This window comes from Danio rerio, chromosome 25 (genome assembly GCF_052040795.2).
Source record: "Danio rerio strain M-AB ecotype USA chromosome 25, GRCz13ab, whole genome shotgun sequence".
Classification (NCBI taxonomy): domain Eukaryota; kingdom Metazoa; phylum Chordata; class Actinopteri; order Cypriniformes; family Danionidae; genus Danio; species Danio rerio.
Window position 1 is genome coordinate 17,369,219 of NC_141045.1, and position 15,473 is coordinate 17,384,691.

A 15,473-nucleotide genomic window follows, 5' to 3' on the forward strand; every position below is an offset into this window, starting at 1 on the left:
TAGTTATTATAAAATATTTACAGTCTTCCATTGACGATTGACATTTGTATGAAGAGATTTCAATTGCAACTCAGCACTGCCATCTGCTGTTCACATCTGCAAACTATTCAATTCATAAGGAACCAATAACCTCCAGAGATCATATTAATTATGAAGTGGTTTAATGTCCAGATATTCAGCACATTGTCATTATTTATCTAAAATTACACTTTTTAAAAACACTCTTTGATGTCAGTAGTGGCGTACAAATGACACAATTCCAACAAGATATAAATTAGAGCTTCTCCAGCTGAATTAGGAAAGTCGTTTAGGTACTTTGGTGCTGCAATTATACACAAAAGCAGATTCTGTGATCAGTCCTCATTTCCTTCACCGGAGGCATGTCTCTCATCCACACACACTGATGATTTCCTGTAACGTAAAATGAACATTTGATAAAATGCACATACTGTATGTATATAGAAATGTTGATTTTAATAGTGTATTAATATAATATAAATAACTATTAGAGTATTTCTGTATCTATTATGTAGAATCATTGCTTGTTTTATTTCATTTTAATTAATTAATATGTTTATTTAATAGTTAATTATAGGATAAATTGTATTTGTCCCAGAAAGGAAATTTGTCTTAGGTAAAAAAGTGCAACAGTGTTATTCTAAGCAGACAATAAAACAAACAAAACAATTCAACACATGCGTTGTTTTCAAAACAAGACCGTATATAAATATACAATATATAAAGCACAGAACACACCTGACTGTATAATATACTAATATACTACAGGTGCGTTGTTCTTGGTAGAGTTCAACAGTTTATTAAGGTAGGTACAAACGAAAGCTTCAATCTATTGGTCTTACGCATTGGCAATGTCAGCCTTTTTTCTGATGGTAACAGCTGATATTAACAGAAACGCGGATGTTTGGACTCAGCACTAATATTTATTGATCTTCTCATGACCGCCTGTTCATAGAGTAGAGTCTGTATGGGCTCGTATTGTTTTATTCCTATAATTTTCATGGCTATTTTTTTAAATATGAACCAATTTCTTTTTCAATTAAACGGACAGATTTCCAAACCAGACTGTGATTCCATAGCAAATAAGACTTTCAAACATAGCTCGGTAAAAAACAAGCAAGATACAGTACAATCTCAGCCTTCCTAAAAATATGAAGCCTCTGTTGTAGTTGTGTGCACAAAGTGTGTGTCCTCCAACAACACAAAAACACTGTCCGATATATATTTAAATGAAGTATGAATTATGTTAATAATAATGTTATGATATATGAATAATACATAGTATAACGGCAAATTAAATACAGTATGTATGAAAGTAAGTTTAATGTTATTAGTATAATTGCAATACAAACTCTAATAAATTCTTATATTTTACATGCATTCACAGATTAATCATTAAAATATTAACATTATAGTTTTATTGTGTTTAATCGTAGTATAATTATAATATATTATTAGAACAAATTAGTTTATATTAAGTAAAATTAATAGTCAGAATTATTAGCCCTACAAAATGATTAGCCCTCTGTATATTTGTCCCCAAACACATAACTAATAACTGGTTTCTTTTATCTTTGCTATGATGACAGTACATAGTATTTTACTAAACATTATTCAAGATACTAGTATTCAACTTAAAGTGACATTTAAAGGCTTTAATGGGGTAATTAGGCTAGTCAATCAGGGTGTCCGCGGGGTCTTAACAAGTATTAAAAGTTAATAAATCAATTTAGAGAAATTTAAGGCCCTTAAAGTCTTATATGCTGTTACAATGTATTAAATTTTGCATAACTTTTTGATTATACAGTTGTATGATTATAGTTGTATGCTAAAGTTTGAAATTTTGGGATGCAGTGTAGTTTATGAAATCCTGCTATATTTGATGTCACACTGTTTTGTTTACTGCAGTAAGCATTATTTCTGCTGTTCTATAGGCGAAACCTTCTGGATTAACATTTTTATAAAGTTTATGAATAATGTTTTAGATTAAGATTAGTTTCTTACAGTCAGTATTAAGTGAATATATTTAAAATGTTGCCAATGTTACCTGTTCAGACCTAAAGAGTCTCAAAAAAAGGTCTTAAAAGGTATTGAATTTCACTCTGATTCCAGTTTATGCCCTGTCAATGTATAGCAGTGGTTTGTTCGGTTGCTTAAGGGGGCTAATAATATTGAACTTAAAATGGTTTTTAAAAATTCAAAACTGCTTTTATTCTTGCCAAAATAAAACAAATAAGACTTTCTCCAGAAGAAAAATATTATAGGAAATACTGTGGAAAAAATCCTTGCTCTGTTAAACATCATTTGGGAAATTTTGGAAACAATTCACATGACAGCTAATCCTTTTGACTTCAACTGTATGTGTGTGTATGTACATATACAGTATATACTTTACACATACAGTACTAAATACCAAGAGCTTTCTTATACCAGTAAGCCGCAATTTCATTGGCTGCCTCAGTTACCATTATTAAAAATAAAAGTCCTGCACCGGCATGAGCTGGACACATGCAGTGTATGTGCGTGGTGTGTGTCTCTCACTGTATCTGTTGGCAGAGCAGACCCGCAGCACAGGGGCAGTGCTCGCGCGGACCCTCATCCTCCCACAGCAGCACCTCCATCAGCTGATTCCCCTCACGCTCACAGCCCTGACCTTCCTGCGGTTTGGGCCGACACACGGGGAACAGCAGGGCTGGAGGAAAACACACACAAAAAGTGAGTACGAGATACAGAGCAGATGATGGACTCCAGACCTCAGGGAATGTTGTGATCTGTCGAAACCTCAGCTAAAGTTCTTGTGTGCATCTTGTGTGTGATTAATGCATATTTGGCAGAGGTGGGACAACTGAGGAACACTGGAAATCGAGAGACTGTTTCCAAATTCAAGGAAACAATTCAGTACTTTGAAAGGAAATCTTTTGACAGAGAGGCCCAGTGGAAACTGATCTTTTTCAGATGTTTTGCAGGATAACCAGCTGCTGTTAGTGGATGTCTAAAGCACTAATATTGTTCCATTTTTTTCCAATTGTTTTACACCCCCTAACTTTTTTCCTCTTAGTTTAAATGAAGGTTAAAGTACAAAAGAAATAAAAACTAATAATAGGATTTTGTTGGCTCACATTGCTAGTTTTGTAGTGAACAAGTCATCTGTGCGTGTCATTTACAAAAAAATAGTTTCCCTTCTTATCTAAAATTAAAATCTGAAAATGCACTTCTGTGTTTTCAGTTAAATAGACCCTATTCACACGACTTCCCACGGTGTCCGGTTTCACTCCACGCATAGCCGGCCCTCCCTATTGACCTTATTCTAAAATGCGGAAGTGCGCCTGTTTTCGCGATTGTTTTAGAACTTCCGATTCAGTAGCCTATGGGAGAAATGACTAGGAATAATAAACGGCAGAAAACGGTCAAACTACTTGCTCTACAAACAAATGTTTGCATGACTATATAGACCAAGTAGAATAATATAATAAGGAAATATCAGTTTGCAACATCAAACAGCGAAACAAGCAGTTTTTAACTTCTAAAAATGAATAGAAGTGAATGAGTGAATGTAAGTCTCAAGCCAAAAATATTCAAATGGGTGCGCCCGCTCGTCAGCAAAGAATAAGGTGAATAAGAGCAAACTAAGCGGCTGCTTTGGGCCCCGCTGCCACTAGGGGGCCCCCACAATTTGCTAGTGGTGCGAGCAGCTTCCTTGCTGAAATCATTTTTATTTGCATTTTACAAATTGTCTTCATTGACAGTGCTGTAGTACTTGAATATTTATAAATTTTCACTGAAAAGAAAAAAAAAGAATAACTTTATTAAAGTTTAAATTGTTTTTGTGAGAAGTCACGTGATTAGCAGGAAGCTCGCTTCATCTCATTTCTCATATGCGTTGTTTACCTGCAAGAACAACCGGTGACCACAAGAACGTGAGCCTGTGCACGGACACAGCCATGGCCTTTGCTTCATTGCCTGTCATTATATACCTGATTTATTTTGGAAATTGGTCATAAAAATTATGTAAAACACATAAAAATGTAAAATTAAATAAAAATTTACAATTGCACCTTGTTACAATTGCAAAAATAACGGCATTTTAATTCAGTATTATTAGATTATAAATTTATTTGTAACATTATCAATTAAATGGTTGTATAGATATCAAATTAAATCCACCTGAAAGGTGGCGGTTGGACATAATTCATTCATTCAAATGGAGAAACTGAAGAAAACATTAATGGATCAATAAATAATATATGATGAAACTCATTGCATTTAGAGACATACTTTTACATGTTTACATTCATTCATTCATTCATTGTCCGATTTGTCCCTTAATTAATCCGGGGTCGTCACAGCGTAATGAACCAGCAAGTTTTTACGCAGCGGATGCCCCTCCAGCCACAACCCATCTCTGGGAAACATCCACACACACATTCACACACACACTCATACACTACGGACAATTTAGCCTACCCAATTCACCTGTACCGCATGTTTTTGGACTGTGGGGGAAACCGGAGCACACGGAGGAAACCCACGCGAAGGCAGGGAGAACATGCAAACTCCACACAGAACCGAGCTGAGGTTCGAACCAGCGACCTTCTTGCTGTGAGGCGACAGCACTACCTACTGCGCCACTGCCTCGCCCAAACAATATAAAACAATTACATATAACCGATAATATCAATTTATTTTTATGGCATCATTGAGCTAATAAACCTAAGTGAAAAGGATGCTTTCCTTGATAAACAATAGCTTATTCCTATTCTTAATAACTTTAAAAAATCCTTTTCAAACTCTGAAATCAGCTCAGTATTGAAAGAGAAACATTTGAACACATGCACAATACCAGAAATAGTCTTAAATCACAATGTTAATATTTTGAGTTGTAAAATTTTTTAGAGAAGTATCCCATTCACTCAAAGGTAAACCGGAACTAAAAACACACTGCGTTGCCGATAAGGTGAAGAGCAGTGACTTCTTTGTGAAAAAGGTCTATTTTTAGATTACGTGATTTTGAGGTATTGTTTATCCAACAGAAATGGTGAGGAGGAGGTGTCTGTTAGCCTGTAATAAATCCCATTTCCCAATTTAAATAAAAGGCCTTCTTTAGCACATCCAATCAGCTCGCAGCAGAAAAAACAAGCCACGCCCCATACTTTCTCATTTAATATTTCGTTTCTCTAAGAACTGCTTCACTCAATACGAAAAAAGATAGTCGCAGCTTCCAGTTCATGTGAACTTTGAAACATTTCTCAAACCTAAAGCTGCTATATTTGTTACTTTTTGAAATGAATTGTAAATCCATTGTTTAAATCCTAAAACATAAAAAGTTGATATAAACGTGAATTATTACAATAATAAAACAGGTATATTGTAAAGAAAGATCACTGAACCCTTGTGGAAGGCGCAGCAGTGCTGAGGACTGCAGTCATTCTGGTTCTGGCAGATTGTTCCCGACTGTCCTTTGGTTTTGTTCTGAGCACAAACACCCCAAACACACAGCTGATCTCCACAACACTCCACATCCTTTGTGCACTCCTGCAAACAAAGAAAGAGAACAGCAACTGAGCAAAAAATAAATAAATAAATATATATAATAACTATTCACAGACAGACGTAAATACTTCAGGACTTAATTAAACATGTACACATAGACATCACCTATATACTACATAACTGCATGTTAACTATGTTTATATATTATAACTTTAACTGTTAAAAACTATTAGTTACTAGTTAGTCAAAGTTGTTAGTAGGCCCACACGCAATCTGCGCACACAGAATTCTGCACATTTTCAGTAATATTATTGACTAATATAAAAATATTCATATAATTTATTTACAATATAGTTTAAGTAATATTTTCTGTCTTTTAGTAGAGATATTATATAGAAGACTTGCTTTGTTACCAAATAAAGTGGATCTAATTGGATTTGCATTGTAAACATTAAATACAAGCTAAAAAGATATTATTTTTTAGTTCATACATTAAGGTTTTAGTTGTAATACTCCCAAAATCATTCCACATAAATCCGCAGATTTTTAACAAAATTCTGAAAAGAAACAGCAAAAAATGTCCGCAGATTCCGTCTGGCCTAAAGCTGTGGTAATTAACAACCTTCATTTTTCAGAATGTGATTGTAATGCTAATGTGCACCTTTAATAATAATTGTTGTAATAATTGCTCTATATGAATAAACTTGAATTTATTTGAAATAAAGATAGATGGATGGAAGAGATGGGAAGATTACCTGATTTGGTTGGTGGATTAATAATAAAAACGTTAATACATAGGTTTAAAAGTGATGCGTCAAATACAATTGGCATTTACATCTAAACATCTAATTAAGGCATTTAAACACCTAACATCTGTATCGATTAAATGCATTGTACCAGGGGTGTCAAACTCTGCAGAGTTTAGTTCCGGCACACTTCAGCACACTTACCTGTAGGTTTCAAACAAGTTTGAAGGACTCAATTAGTCTGATAATCTGAGTTAAATTAGGGCTAATCCTAAAATGTGCAGAGCTGCGGCCCTCCAGGAAGGAGGAGTTTGACACCCTTGCGCTGTACTTTTATTGTTTAAAAGTGACCAATTATTTCTGCCCAAATGTTTTAGATGTAGTTTAATTACTGCTTTCTAAAACCTGTATCAAAGCTGCAGTAAGGGTCTGTCAATGGTGGCTGTGGTTCCACTGTGATAGCGTTGCTTGGCACTGACAGACGGCATGGCAGAACGTTGAAATAGGTGACGGAAGTAGCGCAACTTGCATTTTCCACATGGATTTCACATGACATGTGAACAGCCCCTAAACCAGGAATGGGCATATTCAGTTCTGGATGGCAACTGTCCTGCAGAATTTTGCTCCAAAATTATTGAAACACCTGAACAAGCTAAAAGGTGTCTTCAAGATCTCTAGAAAGCAACAGGCAGGTGTGTGATTAGGGTTGGAGCTAAACTCTGCAGTACAGTGGCCCTCCAGGACCTAGTTTGCCCATCCCTATGCTAAACGGTTTGTCAAGGCCATTCTGTCAGCACCACTCCTGCATGAACATGGCTTACAGTACCACAACACTAGAGACCTGAATTTTGATGTCATTGTATTGCTTTTACCCTGTTTTTATTTCATTTATCATCATAGTTACTCCTTGTTTGAGTTCTCTCATCTGTTATTGATTTAGTTCATTATTTTATGTTCTTCAGTTAGCTTTCAATCTCCTTTGTCTGGTGTTTTTGTGTGTGATTATGACCCTGTTTCATTGTGCTTTGTCTTATTGGATTCCTCTCATTTGTTTAGTTCATTTATGATTAGCTGTTACTTGATCCTTTTTGACTGTTGTATTCATCTTGAACCTACTGTAAATGTTACAGCTAGAACAAAAGATAGACAGACAGATATGTAGACAGACAAAAAAGTAAACACCGACCATATTAGTTGTCTGGCACGGGACACATTTGGAGGTGACAATCTCATACAGACAGAAACTTCCATCTCCGCAGTCTTCATCAATCATACACTCCTGAGTGAACAAGAATAGAGCAATCTTAATGTGGTGATGCCATTGGCCCATGAACATTTCCTGCTTATTGTCAAACTATTTCACATGTGTAACAAGAGGCGATTCAATCATAACTTGGTCTTATAACAGCTATTATAACATTGTTTATCAATATATGGAACTTTTTGAACTCACAAAAGCTATGGAAATTTAAAATGTAAAACAGGAAACAGGTCAGAAGGACCATTGTTTTTGTTTACATCCCTCAAAAATAGTCTATAAAACTGATATTATACACAACATGATTATAACACAACCCCTGTTCTGGTTCAGAAAACATTCTAAGGGCCCTTATTTAGGCTGTAGTATGTTTTCAGGATATGATATTCCTCTGTGTAATCTCCAGCGATAAATAATCTCCCAGAGGTGACTTCAGCTTTCTAACAATGGCAGGCAGTACTAAGTAGCTTCATTTACTGTTATTGGATGGAATAAAGAGCAGCATGGACATTCTGCTAAACATTTGCTATTGAAAATGTACAAGAATGAAGAATGGATATCATATGCTGCATCCTAAATTTGCATACTATCCGTCCTAAATAGTATTCAGAAATAGGATTAATTTACCCAAACTGTAGTATGTTAAAAAGAGTATCCCACAGGTTCCCAGATGGTTCGTTATTCTGGTAGAAATTTGAAGTGTAGAACAATCCCTACTCTAAACCAGGGGTGCCCTAAATTTTTCTTATGATGGGCCAAAAACCAATCTAGATTGAGGCTAGTGGGCTGAAGGTAAATATGTCTGCCATGGGTGCTTCCTAATTTATTTAATAATATTAAGTAATAACTAAACGTTGCTTTGTATTAACTAATGCAGTATACTTATTCATGTTTTTATAATGAACTTATTAAAGTAAAAACGATCTCATTTATAACAGAATGGAGATACGCTAGTCAAGCTGCACCTAACTTCCATCTGTCAAATGACAGTATTTACATTTTTACAAAGTATTTATGTATTTAAAATTAACATTTAAATTAAACATTTTATTTTAGTTTATAAAAGCCAAATTAAAGATTACAACGGGCCAACTTTGGCCCACGGAATCTGGTTTGGGCATCTCTGCTTTAAACGGCAATATTGCCCACAATACACGTGTTGGACGTGAATTTGATTAAAACTACAAATGTGTGTTAAAAAACTATAAACATGGTGAATGTGCTTAAAACTAAGCTTAAATATTTAATCACTTTTTCTGTGTTATACTAAAGTCCCTTAAAGGCAAGTCATTTCACTCTGCGGCCATCTTTAAAACGCCTCTCAGGCTGTATGCTTGGGCATTCTGTTTGAATGGGGGAACATCAAAAGCTCTCAATTACATTTCATATTATGAATAAACTATAAAATAAACAAAAACTGTCTATTTAGTTTCATTTCATTAAATGTTCGTTTTGCACAAAATCGGCAGAAACTCAAGTCTGGTCTAAGCCCCTCCCCCCGAGAATTGTCATTCTATATATCGCTGGCTGATTGGCTACTGTACTGGAAGGCTGGATTTATTCACCATATAGTGATCGCTGATTGGCTCCTGTACTAGAAGGCAGGGCTTCATTCGCCATATTGACAGTTACACTTTTCCCCATTCAAAAATAAACGAGTGACATGTCTTTTGTATCATAAGCAAACGTTATATTGATGTCAAATACTGACATTTTTTCGTCAGGTATGGCAACCAAAATCCAACATCTGATAGACGTCATAGTAATAACGTCCATACAACATCAAGCTGTAACATCATCAGATGTTGATATTTGGTTGATTTTTAGGTCAGACATTTGACATTGACGTCGACCTGACGTTGAGTTCTGACTACAACCTGATTTTCATTTCCAAACATAATAATCTGATGTCATGTTGACATCTTGTGCCTGCTGGGTTTTTAAGGCTATTTCGTTCATCATACAGTAAACATCCGTCATCTTCTCATCAGTGACATACATCTAAACAGTCAATGCATATAAAGATTTTGGACATCTTCTTAGACACTTTTAATGGTTCCAAATGGTTTGCTGCATTTGCAAATTGCCCATGTCTTGAGGTAGTTCATTATGATGCAATATCTTCTATGTGCGTTTCGATTGGACGGGAATCACAGAACTGATTTTTATAATCCCCATAGACAAGAAAAAATACAGTATTGATTGCATGTTGAAGGAAAGTAGTGGAGTAAAAGTAGTGATACTGCACTAAAAATGTACTCAAGAGAATTACAAGTACACATTTTTAAAACTACTTAGTACAGTACAATGTCTGATAAAAAACTACTTAATTACAGTAATTTGAGTATTTGTAATTTGTTACTTTACACCACTGGAGTAAAGATAGTGTAAATGAGATATCTTCATTTCTGGGGGCCTTTCTCCTTTAAGCTTCTTACAGCATTGTCCCTGAACTACTGTAATGTTGAGTTTTGTTTTGGACCTCAGCTCCGGAAATTCCAACGAGGTGTTTCACCTCCCAGACAGAAATTCAGTTGGGGACTCGAAGAAACTCCCACCTACATTACTGAAAAACACATTTGTGTTTTCTGGAACATCCGCCTTAGAGCACTTTTAATAATATACTATTTAAACCAGTCTTTTGTATGCTTTTATCTTGTTAGAGACAGTGGAAATTGTTAGGATGGAAATATTGTGACCCATTAGCCTGAGGAATAGGAGGGAAAAAAAGTAATATGCTAAAACTTTCCACTCTGCTGAAAATATTTACAAATAAACGGGATAAAGAATAGCCCCAAACTGCTATGCGGTTTGATACAGGCAGACAGGAGTCATTTTTTAAAAGTCTGATGATGTCATAATTAATTCCACATTTACAGAAGTGGAGGTGCAGTAATGTATCTCAGTGCTTCTTGCCTGTGGGAGCAGTTGCAGGCACCTACCACACAGCAGCTGACATCAAAGCTAAAGACAAAGCCAAAGTGGTCCCCTTCCCCCAGAGTTACAGAGTCTGCAGTCTAGACTAATGTGAGCCATGAGTCCATTACCCATGACTCGAATGACAAAAAAAAATCGGCAATTCCTTACGGACAAAAAAAAACTCAATGAATGGGAATCTGAGACCCGTGTAGAAATATATATATATATTTATATACACATTTGTAAAAAATAAATGAAAATAATAATAAACATCATCATGTGTGATGTTTATGCAATATGCTCATATACAATATTTGTTGTTGTTTTTATTGTAAGTTAAATTTTAAATACATAAACATATTTACATACACTTACCGGCCACTTTATTAGGTACACCTGTGCAACAACTCATTAATGCAAATGTCTAATCAGAAAATCATTTCGGTCAAGACGATCTGCTGCAGTTCAAACCGAGCATCAGAATGGGGAAGAAAGGTGATTTAAGTGACTGAGCGTTGGTGCCAGAAGGGCTGGTCTAAATATTTCAGAAACTGCTGATCTACTAGGATTTTCACGCACAACCATTTTTAGGGTTAACAGAGAATGGTCAAAAAAAGAGAAAATATCGAGTAAGCGGCAGTTCTTTGTGCACAAATGCCTTGTTGATGCCAGAGGTCGTTACAACCAAGGTATGCAGAAGATCATCTCTGAATGGACACCACGTCCAACCTTGTGGCGGATGTGCTACAGTAGCAGAAGACCACACAGAGTGCCAGATAAGAACAGGAAACTGAGGCTACAATTCGCACAGGCTCACCAAAATTGGACAATAGAAGATTGGAAAAATGTTATATACACACACACATATGTATATATGTGTCTGTGCTTAAATGTAATTATTTTATGTAATTACAGTTGAATATTTATGTTAATTTATACACACATACACACGCACGCTTTTTATTTGGTAAACAATACTGTCATTTATAGTACAATGTATAGATTGCACACATCTATTGGTTTTTTTCCGCATTAATAGGCTGTAATTCCTCTCCATTACCCTCACTTATTTTTTAACTGTGAGCTCAGAGTTACCATTGTACAAAATGGCAAAGAAACCACTAAAAGCTACTTCATGGCAACACAGCAGCTGGCATCAAGTCCCGACCACACACTCCCACTGCAACACTTTCCGTGCATTTTTTCCAGCCGCTCTAATTTCACCCTATATTGTCATGGTGCCAGACGACGGCCTGAACAAGCCTTTAATGACATTGCCGTCTGTAAGACTGTAATGGAAATCTGTTTGCATACAGTAGTCAGCTTTTACCATATGGTAGTTGACGATTTATATCAATCAAAAGTTATTAAACAGAATTATTAGTTAACAAATAAAATTAAAGAAGTCAAAAATTGCACGTAGCAACACTTATAAGATTTAAAAGCTTATTTAAGTGTGTTTTCACCATATCGGCAGTGCAACAGGAGTGGAGAGAGGACTGAAATGTACCATCTGTCCCACATCTACTTTATCAAATGGTTTACAAGAAATCACCATGTTTATAAAGTCCGAACTGATGTGCCGCATTTTTCCCATTTAACACTGGGTCCTAGCTTGATGGCGACTGAGGTGGAAAATTCATGTTGGTTTTAATAAGTAAACTCTGCTTTCTAAACTCAGGTTGCCAAGTTCCCGGCAAACTCACTGCAGGGTTCATTAAACTGCCCAAAGTGACCAAAGCATCTGGACACTTGCTGTTTACTTACTGGAAGGCCTGATCTCTGTTTAATAAGGTTCATTTTTAAGTGATTAAAGGGATAGTTCACATAAAACTGCACATTCTGTCATCATTTATTCCACCTTTACTATTTAAAAATTCTATTGAACTCAAAACAAAATATTTTTAAGAATGCTGAAAACTTGTAATCATTGACTTCCATTTGGCTTATTTTATGGATGTCAATGATTACAGGTTTTCAGGTTTTTCAATATATCTTCTTTAGTATTCAACAGAATAAAGAAACTCAAAGTTTTGGAACCACTTGAGGGAGAGTAAATAGTCAGTAAATTTTCTTTTTTTTTTGGCTGAACTATCCTACTTAATGGTTTCATAGTGTAGGAGATATGAAGGTAAAGTGTACTCACATGATCTACTTCATTCCACCGTTCAGTGTTCTGAATGAGAGTTCTGGAAAAATGAGTCTTCCCGGTTTTATTGTCCGTTTTCTAAAGGAAAACCAGGTTCTGTTAATGTCAATATGGTGCAAAATAAAATAAATGAAATACAATACAATACAACAAAGATAAGTAATACCTTGTTGATTCTCTCTATCAGCTGAATGGTTCGATTCCCCAACTTAATTTCTGTCGTAGTTTCATCGTGAAAGTTGTCTGGAAAGTCGCGTCCATTTAACAGTGAGTTTGTAGTCTCGTTCTCCATCTGATTGTGCATATTTATCAAATAATATTCATATTAGGAACATTTTGAGTTCATTTTAAAGAGCTGCTTCCCAAACACGTCAGACTAGGCATGGGACGATAACCATTTTCAATGTATATCGTGGTTTGGAAAAGTAAAAAAACCGCCAAAACTTACTGGTATACGGTTCCTAAGGTATGTGTAAGAATTTTTTCATTTATGTTTTTTGTTTTAGTTTTTTAGGACAACAGTATCTCCAGCAGAAAAGATATCAAAAGATGCTGGTTTAAACTGTAAAGAAATGTGTTTCTGAAATCACAATGTAATCACAATACTGTGAAACTGTGATATTTTTATCTAAGGTTATCTTACCATCACAATCTTACACAGACCCATGCCTACGTCAGACTGCAGGCTATGATTTTGACAAATAAATAACAAATTCTTGATTTTTTTTTCCAGTGCCTTAGTTTAATTTGTTGCAGAAATAAACTCATTAGAAATGTACAGTAAATTTAGAAACAATTAAAAACAAATACTATTAAGAACAAATGGAGAACATTCCTCTAACGTTTCATATGGCTCCTATTTGGATATTTTTTGGGAACTAAATAAGAAAGTTATTTGTAGGCTCTTGCTGGAAACTTGCAGAATGGTTGTTTTGTAACAACCAAACGAGAACTTGAAAGAGAAATTTCTCCTTACAGAAAGAGAACGTAAAGAGAACTTCCCTTGCTAACCAACAACTGAGAGTTTTCACAAAACCAGAAACTAACATTCCCAGAACAATATGATAACAAAAGCTTGTAAACTGCTCTGTAAAAACCCAAAAAGTTAAGGCAACTCAAACCATTTGAGTAAACTGATTGCAACAAACCATTTAAGTTCTAAAACTAGCCTTAATGAGTACTGTAAACTTAATCCATTTGAGTAAACGAAGCAAATTGACCACAGTAAAACCCAATCAATGAAGAGAACCAACTGAGTACTTTAAATCCCAATAAGTTAAGGCAACTTAATTGATGCAATCGATTACTACAAACTATTTGAGTAAAAAACTTTTCTATATGAGTACTGCGAACTTACTCTATTTAAGTTGAAGTAATGAACTATTTAATTACATCATTACCTTAAACACTGAGTTCAAAACTCTTTTCAAATGAGTAGAATTAACTTTCAGTCAATTTTGAGTTAACAACACTCATTTCATTTGATCAAGCTGACTGCTGGGTTTACAGTGAAGTATGCGTAAAAGAAAACAAAATTAAATTAAGTTATCTACTCGCATATAATATTTTCTCTGGTCATACCTGATGCACAGCCTCCTCGAGCTTGTGCTGTGTGTCCTCCATCAGTTTCTCCACCTCTCTGAACATCTCGTTTAAAGTGGTTTGTCCGTGAGCCACATGCTCCTCCAGGGTATCGCTGATGTCCAGATGCGCGCCTCGGTGAACTGAACTGCCCACTGCTAAACCCACACAGAGACACAATATCATCGATTTCAGCATCGCGTTGAGCTCCGGGGAGTCAGTCACTGCTGGCTGGACTCAGAGTCGGTCTGTGCCTGGGACGAGCTTTATTTGGAAACTTCTAAGAGGAAAAAAAAGACCGGAAAAGGTTTTTGGCTCCTACGAACGGTCACACTCGGTGTTGCGCAGTAGATTAAAGACGTGTGTGTTTAATGCGCTGCACTTTTATAATCGTGTTTCAGTTTAATTCGCTTAAATTAATTCAAATCAGAGAAAATCAAAAATCGTCACTTGTATTTATGTTTGGATATATAATAATCATGACTTTGCATGTAGGCTACTATTTCTTTGTTTAGCTGTAATTGTGTTTTATTTACGAGTTTAAATCAACATTAATAGTATTAAAGTCAATACCCGGCTGTCATAACTATTAAATTTAGTTTTCGTATTCACAATCTACTATTTAGGTGTTTACTGTGTAATTATGATGATTGTTTTATTGGTTTATTTGTGTTTTTTTTTCTTTTTGTTTTTTTCATGTAGAATGGTGCAAAATTATTGAAAATTAATTAAATTAATATTTTACATATGTTTATTTTCCTTACTTAAATCAAATTTAAATAATAACATACCAAAATCATGTAAAATACTGACTTTTTTTATCCAATCATATTTGGAAAACTCCTAAAAAAATAAATCAAATTGTTTTCTGCCAACTCCACCAGATTATTGTTCTACATGTCCTGATGTACCACTCTGCTCACTTTTCATATCATATTACTTTTGCGTATTTTAATAATAGTGCGCTAAAATCATGGAAAATACAGTGTTTTTTACTGTACGGTCATATTAGAAAAATCATTAAAAATCAAACCGATTTTATGATGTCATCATGTAGACTTCTTACAAAGTATTTTACAGTATTTTAAAATACAAAAATACAAAACACCAAAGTGTTTGATACAAAATATTAACCAATTTTCATAAACCCAAAAATTACAAATGACAAAATACTAAATACATGTATCATAAATACTGCCCATCCCTGTACGACATTATGTTGTGTAATTCATTAACGAAGAGTTGTAAATATATTTTCAATATAATGCTTATTCCTAAATATTTCCCTTTACTATGAATTACTATAATATTT

The 15,473-nt window shown here is 34.9% G+C and overlaps 1 protein-coding gene across 1 annotated transcript; it reads right to left on the reverse strand.

Moving 5' to 3' along the window:
- Positions 1–139: 139 nt before the first annotated feature.
- Positions 140–14,410, reverse strand: dkk3b (dickkopf WNT signaling pathway inhibitor 3b). The gene is made up of 7 exons (NM_001089545.1): positions 14,162–14,410; positions 12,747–12,872; positions 12,578–12,658; positions 7,441–7,533; positions 5,406–5,550; positions 2,560–2,710; positions 140–411 (listed from the first exon to the last, which is right to left on the reverse strand). The coding sequence occupies exons 1-7, from the start codon at positions 14,357–14,359 to the stop codon at positions 354–356; spliced, it is 852 nt and encodes a 283-aa protein (NP_001083014.1). The 5' UTR covers positions 14,360–14,410; the 3' UTR covers positions 140–353.
- Positions 14,411–15,473: the final 1,063 nt, after the last annotated feature.